General features: G+C 36.7%; 1 protein-coding gene across 3 annotated transcripts in view; it reads right to left on the reverse strand.

Annotated features, from left to right (window-relative positions):
* Positions 1 to 451: 451 nt before the first annotated feature.
* LOC106876446 (uncharacterized) overlaps positions 452 to 7,615 on the reverse strand; it is an 11,565-nt gene continuing 4,401 nt past the window's right edge. The window contains exons 2-4 of one of the 3 annotated variants that reach the window (XM_014925000.3): positions 5,161 to 5,356; positions 3,262 to 3,819; positions 452 to 2,496 (exon numbers count right to left, since the gene is read on the reverse strand). In XM_014925000.3, the coding sequence (XP_014780486.1) occupies positions 2,475 to 2,496; positions 3,262 to 3,819; positions 5,161 to 5,356 (776 nt within the window). In that variant the 3' untranslated portion in view covers positions 452 to 2,474. Of the gene's footprint in view, positions 2,497 to 3,257; positions 3,820 to 5,160; positions 5,357 to 7,615 lie in introns of those variants that run through there. The other 2 variants (XM_014925001.3, XM_089365929.1) reach the window with 2 other exon arrangements.

Genomic DNA, 7,615 nt, shown 5'->3' on the forward strand with positions numbered 1-7,615 from the left:
ATATTCTGTCAATGCTCTTCATTTCTTTGAAGAGAGTTTCGCTTTAAACTCTGCACCACGGTGAATCTGCCAAGTGACCCTTCTCTAGACCATTGTAGGTAACAGGATTCGATGTCCTTCTTTAAAAAGACATTACCGCAATGATAAATACGGGATTGTACATTTGAATCTGTAAAGTTTTGATCCAACACTATGTTGTGCATTGTTTTTTTTCTGGGACTATGTTAATAGGAATAACTCAGGACGTTATTGCCTAAACAACTTTGATACATGCACACATTGATATATATATATATATATATATGTGTGTGTGTGTGTGTGTGTGTGTGTGTGTGTGTGTGTATTTATGTATATATATATATGTGCATACATACACACACACACTTTTGAAACTATTTTATATAGCTTTATATCATTATATCATGCAATATAAAACATCGTATACATTTCGTTTTATTTTTACAATTTTTGTAGGAGAGACTTACGGTACATACATACAGCACACGGAACACCACAAGACCATCAATATATACGAAAAAAAAAAGAAGTAAAGATAAAAAATGATAATTGTTAACTGCAAATGTGACACCATATACAGAATTTCAGGAAGACGTTGAATTATTTAGGTTTTAAGCTTTGAGCAACGACGTTGTAATGTATAATCGGTGGGTAAAAGTTCGAGAGGAATTTATTGCTATTGTGAATAAGTTTTATTGCTTTCAAAGAATACGGTTTGAAATGTCTTACATTCTCCAGTTGTTGGTAAATATGTTTCGTTTACACCACGTACTGGGGAATGAACGACAAGCGGCTGTCGTCATATATGATAAATCCCGAACAAATCACTGTGATATCTGTATCTATAAAGAAACATTAATCTTTTACTCTGTCGGAGTTAAATCATAGGATTTCAAAGGGAAGAAAGAGGGTCATCAGTATCGATATGCGAACAGACGATCGGGAAATCAAAATCTGATGCAATACCCAATCGGCTACGGTGCTTCTAATTGTAAAAAAAAAAAAAAAAAAAAAAAAAGGACCTTTCATTATTTTTTTAACTCTTAATCATCTTTGGTCGAAGCATAGACAATCGAATCTACTACACTATATTACTAGTGTTAATCACTGGGGAGTTGGGGTGGATTGGAAGGTAAAGTTGATCTTTTAGAAAATATAAATTCAAAAATAACGTACCATTCCGACATCGTTAAGAGTTTCGTCTCATTCTCGGTTATTTACAGTTCTAAGCAAACCCATTCACTCATCCATGTTATTATGGTGTAAGTGGTCACATGACACCATAACAGCTTTGGTTACCAATGATATAAAATGCTAGACATAGACATAATTATAGATGAAGGCACATTTGTTTTGCTTTTTGGGTTGTCGGAAAAATGTATTTGTTTCTTTCTAGTGTTATTTAAATTAACATGAAAAATGTCTTTATTGTAGTGTTTTATGGCATTTTTTATGTGGCTCTATTCTTCCTCTACAACTTTTGTTTATCGTTTTTGAAATTTAAATAAATTTTACTTTTTTTCTGACATATGACGATGCAGTTTCAAGTAGAAGAGAAAAAGAGCATTTTCGACACCTGCTTCTTTTCGCTTTCAGTCCAGGTTCCAAAGTTGCCAAACCACCTCGAGACATTTGTGCTGTCCATAGAAAAAGCATTATTACTGAATGAACTGCACAGTGATGGTATTAACACTTCCAGGAGATTATCTCCTTTTCTGGCCACTCTCCAACAGTCTGCGAGGCGTTTCGTTCAACAACAATGTGGAGTTGAAAACGTGACTCGATGAATACTTCGAGTCAAGACCCAATGATTTCAACTGTCAATGGCATTAACAATCTAGCGCAACATTGGCAAGAAATCATGGACAATGAAGGAGAATATATTATCGACTGATTTGGTGAAATTGTTGATGAAAAATAAGGATTATAAAAAAAAAAAAAAAAAAAAAGAGGAACGAATTTATCTGATTACCCAATGCAATAAAATGAAATGAAATGATTTTTTAGAAGTTTCACAGTAATGGAAGGGAAAAAGAAAAGAAAAGAAAATTTTTTTGAGTTATTGACTCAAGCTGATCGGGTGCACGATATTAAAATTATCAAAATAATAAATTAAACAGTAGAACAGTAGAAAATGATAATAAAATAAAATGGAATTGTTATAAATTCTTTCGGAGAAAAGCAAACAAATATACAGAAAAGTAAAAAAGTTACAGATAGTTCATCGCTGATTTTTCACTCGTTATTTCTACCTAAAATGCATCAATAGAGAGGGTACCATAGCTCGATGAAGTGTCGTCCATTGTCTAGTATTTTTCAGACAGGTTGTCTTTGTATGTGATTTCGCATGGATATAGTTGAACACGATGTTTTAACCGCTGAATGAGAGATATGAAGGCACTTGGGATTTAAGACAGTCGTTTAAATGAAAGGCTGGTGTCAGTGGTTGCTCCAGCTCAGAAGTAATCATACGCCACTCTGGAAATATATGTATAAAAAAACACACATGACAGCTGATTCGCAAGATGTTATATATTACAATTATAACGTTATGAAACAAAAAGCATTCCATCCGTATTCATCCAGTATTCCTAGGAGTATCTAAGACTATATTATCTAATGTGTCCTTTCCATATTTAAGATGGTAGGGTGTGATGTAAAGGGGATTTGGCTGGTATTTCCAGCATATCGCTTGATCGCATGATTAAATACCTTGAGGGTTCTGCAGTAAGAAAGTATATGTAATGAGACTATATTAACTAACAATAGTAACAGGCGGTAATGAGTTTAGATCGATTTAAATGGTTTTTGAATTTTGTTGTGCGGAGACTGTAGGCTTTCAAGATCTCTGTAGACTCTCGTTCTTGGAGCTGCAAATGTTACCAATAGAATAACACTATATTTAACATAATTATTTCAATTAGAAAACATTGTCCAGGCCCTGCAGCACTAACTTGTTACTATACAGAAACTAATTGATGGTAATTATTCTTTGCGATGAAGTCAGAATAAGGCGGAAATATGTTCAAAGTGGTCTTCTGAACTTGCCGGAAACTGAAGCTAATGTTGTTAGTCATGGACAAATATCGTTTTTTAATATCACATAATTATTCCTAATTAGCGTTTTAATCCTCATCCCCATTACCTGTGTTAAATATATCGTTTTATGATCACATAATTATTCCTAATTAACATTTTAATTCTCATCCTCCTTCTCTGTTAAATATATTAACAATAACTTACCTGTATGACCGTTCATTTCTAACTGGTAAAGAGCAGGATGCATCTGCTGGGCTAGTTGGGTGGTAGTCTTCAGCATAACGTGTATAAGGTGGAGGAGCTGAAGCTAGAAAGTAAGGGTCAAGCACGTAGTCTTCATTGCGCATGTAGTCACGTGACGAGACGTTTGCATTGCTCCGTGTCAAGAGAAGAGGTGGTGGAGATGGTGGTGGCGGACCGGGGTAATAACTTGGACTGGCTTCTGTTATGTGGCTCGGTGGAAGAGATATTTGCTGAAAGCCTCCGTCAGCATCTGGCAGATTAGCAGCTTGTGTCTGTGACGAAGAATTCCATTGCTGTCCACCCTGGTTCGAGACTGGACTATGCATATGGGGCAACGAATTGACCATTCGAGGATGATATATATTAAACAGGCCGTTTAGTTCATCGCTGTTCCTTGTGTAAGCTGGATTTTCACCTCCAACGCCGCCGACGCCATCGCCAGTGGCACAACTGATCCCTATTCCACTCCTTCCTGGGTTTACTGCCTCTTCATTGCGAGATCTGTAGAAATTAAACGAACTACAATTCAGTTGTGCAGATCAGTGTTATTGGCTTATTGCATTGATTAGGTAAACCCCAAACTCGCCTCTCTCGCTCTCTCTCTCTCTCTCTCTCCCCTTCTCTCTCTCGAATTCACTCTCTCCCTCTCCTTCACTCTCTTTCTCTTTCTCTCCCTCTGCCTGCATTTACACAAACGTTTAAATGCTTACAGATTATTTTAAGGGTTTTCGATAAGAAGGAGAAACAATACAATATATATATATAGGCACAGGAATGTCTGTGTGGTAAGAAGCTTGCTTCTCAACCACATGGTCCCGGGTTCAGTTTCACTGCGTGACACATTGGGCAAGTGTCTTCTACTATAGCCTTGGGTTGACCAAAGCCTTGTGGGTGGATTTGGTAGACGGAAATTGAAAGAAGCCCGTCATTTATATATATATATGTATGTATTTTTGTGCCTGTGTTTGTCCCCACCCCATAACTTCATAACCGATGTTGGTGTGTTTACGTCCCCGCAACTTAGCAGTTTGGGAAAAGAACCGATAGAATAAGTACTAGACTTACAAAGAATAAGTCCTGGGGTTGATTTGTTCGACTAAAGGCGTGTGTGTATGTGTGTGTGTATGTAGCATGTACATATTATATTGCACCACATGAAAGCCACTGATCTTGAGTGGCAAACTTGGAACACGACAACTGATTCACTTTCATTGTCATGTTGTTCCAGTAACCAAACACGTATTTTATTTGACAAGGAAAAAATAAATACAATTATTAATAAATAATTGCTAGAACGTTTGCAAAATGTTTTAAAGTTTATCATTTATTTCACGTATCATGAACTGAAATGATTCACCTCCCTTCCTTTCTTTTTCCTGCATTTCTTTCTCCTCCTTATCCTCAACATCCTTACCGTAAAGAAATAAGTTCATAGTTTAGGGAACAGATACATACTTTAAACCGGTGATTCTCAACCAGGGTCCATATGACCTTAAGGAGTCAATATAAGATTTTGCGGGGTCCACGCAAGCAAAATAGCAAATTCGGGATCCGCAGCAGTTTATTAAGGGTCCATGAAATTTTTTTTTACTTTAGATGCATTTATTGCAAGAAACAGGTTTCTTTAGCAAACATTTTACATAGTTCAATCTACACGAGTTAATGTATGAAAAACAAAATAGGAATTTTGAAAGAAGTATCTATAAAAGTAGTTTTTAAACACTGAATGGCGAAAGGGGTTCACCAGGACAGAATAGTAATCAAAGGGATCCATAGATAAAAAAAAAGAAGAAAAATGGTCGAGAAGCACTGCTTTAAACCATACATTAAAGAGACTCAATGACACCATCGTCTATTTACCTGGTTCGAATTGGCGAATCTTCTGTACGTTCTTGTTTTCTACGAGTAGCCAAGAAACAGATAAGCATTGTTAAAAGAGTGATCAATACAATCACTCCGGTGACCCAAATGATTATCACTTCAGCGTCAACATCCCACATTGAATCAGAGTTTTCTTCTGTCTCGTTAGGTTCTGGAGCCGTGGACACAACTTTACCTGAAAAGTTCAATAAAAGAAACCGTTCTGAAACCTCGTTTAATTGTTTAACACCTGTTCTGCATAGAGCGACCACCATACCTTAGTGAAATGGATTCGCAAACAATGAGAATAAGTTTTTCGACCCACTGAACTACCTGTTCATTGAATTAACGGATAAGTGGCTAATATTCCGCAGCTGACGGAATCAGTATGACATAGGTACAATCCATCCGACGGGATTTCACAGAGTTTCCATCCACCCGATTTCATTCACAAGAATTAGACCCTACCTGAGGCTATGTTAAAAGGCACTTGCTCAAAATATCAAGCAGTGGGATCGAACCCGGAACCTGGTGATTGCAAAGTGAACTTCTTAACCATTCGGCCATGCTATGTACATAGTCAATATGTAAGGCGAGGGTTTTTAGTTAAATGAATTTCTAACCTTAGTAATGGATTAAAAACCATTTTAATGACTGATTTTTTGGTCAAGAAGGCTATGGTGAACAGCTCCAGGATTAAAATGAATTAATATTAGAACGTAATGGAGAATTAGTCTTGTTTCTGGCAGTATGGTGACAGTCCCGGACATGTTCCAGTCATATTAGGACTCATCAGGTGTGTGCAGTCTAACTGTATTGCCATATCTTAAAATCACACACGCATACACACACACACACACACACACACACACACACACACACACACACACACACACACACACACACACAGATACTATGAAGATAGATCTAGCTATGAAAATAAATCTAATAACATAAAATTTTCGTATTTGAAATACACACACACACATTTCTATGTGCATCATGGTAGAGTCACCGTAGTGATCAAACACACACACACATGTCCTTTTACATTTAATCTCATTTCATCAGTTTGTAATATTACAATATACTATCAAGGCAGCGAGCTGGTAGAATCGTTAAGGCGACGGGCAAAATGCTTAGCGGCATTTCGTCCGCTGCAACTAAAGAAGTTGTCAAAGTTTTCTTCAACATCACCGAAACCGTTGTCATGCGGCAAACCATTACCTGTCCAATCAAAGAAAACAAAATTCACGACTCAGTCTTTACTTACAATACAGACTTTATTCAGAACGATCAGTTGATTCCAATAGCTATCTCTGATTACAATGTGATACAACTACCTTCATACGGCATATTCATCTCAGTGAAATGAGTTCAATGTTAAATGAACCATTTTCATACGTGTGTGTGTGTGTGCGCGCGCGCGCGTGTGTGTGTGCGTGTGCATATGCATGTGTGAATACGTATTGTTATTCCTAGTGCACGTGTGGAGAGAGGAGGGGAGGAAATTTAGTTTATGTGTACACAAATACACATATGCATACACGCACATATTGTATATGCGGACATAAGTGTGTTTGCGTGCTAGTGTGTGTATGTATATGTGTGTATATATATATGTGTGTGTGTGTGTTTGTGTATGCGTGTGTGTGGTGTGCATATATGTGTGTGCCTGTGTGTATGTGAGTGCGTGCGCTTGTGTTTGTCTCTCACTCTTTGACAACCAATATTGGTTTGTTTGTGTCCTCGTAACTAGCGGCTCAGCAAAAAGAGATTGACAGAACAAGTATCAGACTCAAAATTAAGTATTAGGTAGTCCCAGCATGACCGTGATCTAATGACTGAAAGAAGTAAAAGAGTAAAGAGCACACACACACACACACACACACCACATGTTCATAGGCATATACATATATGTAAATTCTATTTATACCAGATGGACTTCCCCTTATGAAATATTCAAAGAATAAACATACAATTGATTTTTATCAAAATATTTTCATTAAAACAAAACTTGCTTATAATACTCTACTTTTGTATCCAAAACTGTAAAAAGGAAACATTCGAGTTAATAAGAAAACGGAGTCAATGAACTCAGGTATTAAATCTTTAAAACAAAATAAATAAATAAATAAATTGAAGAAAAAGTGAGGATATCTCGTGTTCGATTACTTTATTGTAAATCAATTGATTGTGAAGTTGCTTTATTTGTTTATTCTTATTTGTGAAGTACTGAGACACAGTCTGGTAACATCAGCACGTGCTTTCAGCAGCCGGCATCCACTAAGATGGCGGGAAATATGGTAGTCAGTTTGAAGTTGTTATATTAGATTCTACATTTCCTTTGCTTTAGATTGTCATCTCAATGTCCCAGATTTATCAGTCGTTCCCAACAATTGTATTTCTTGAGCGATTATCCGAATTGCATTTGGAAGTCTTTATAGAACCGCCT

The sequence above is a fragment of the Octopus bimaculoides genome, chromosome 18, assembly GCF_046866305.1.
Source record: "Octopus bimaculoides isolate indiv1 chromosome 18, ASM4686630v1, whole genome shotgun sequence".
Classification (NCBI taxonomy): domain Eukaryota; kingdom Metazoa; phylum Mollusca; class Cephalopoda; order Octopoda; family Octopodidae; genus Octopus; species Octopus bimaculoides.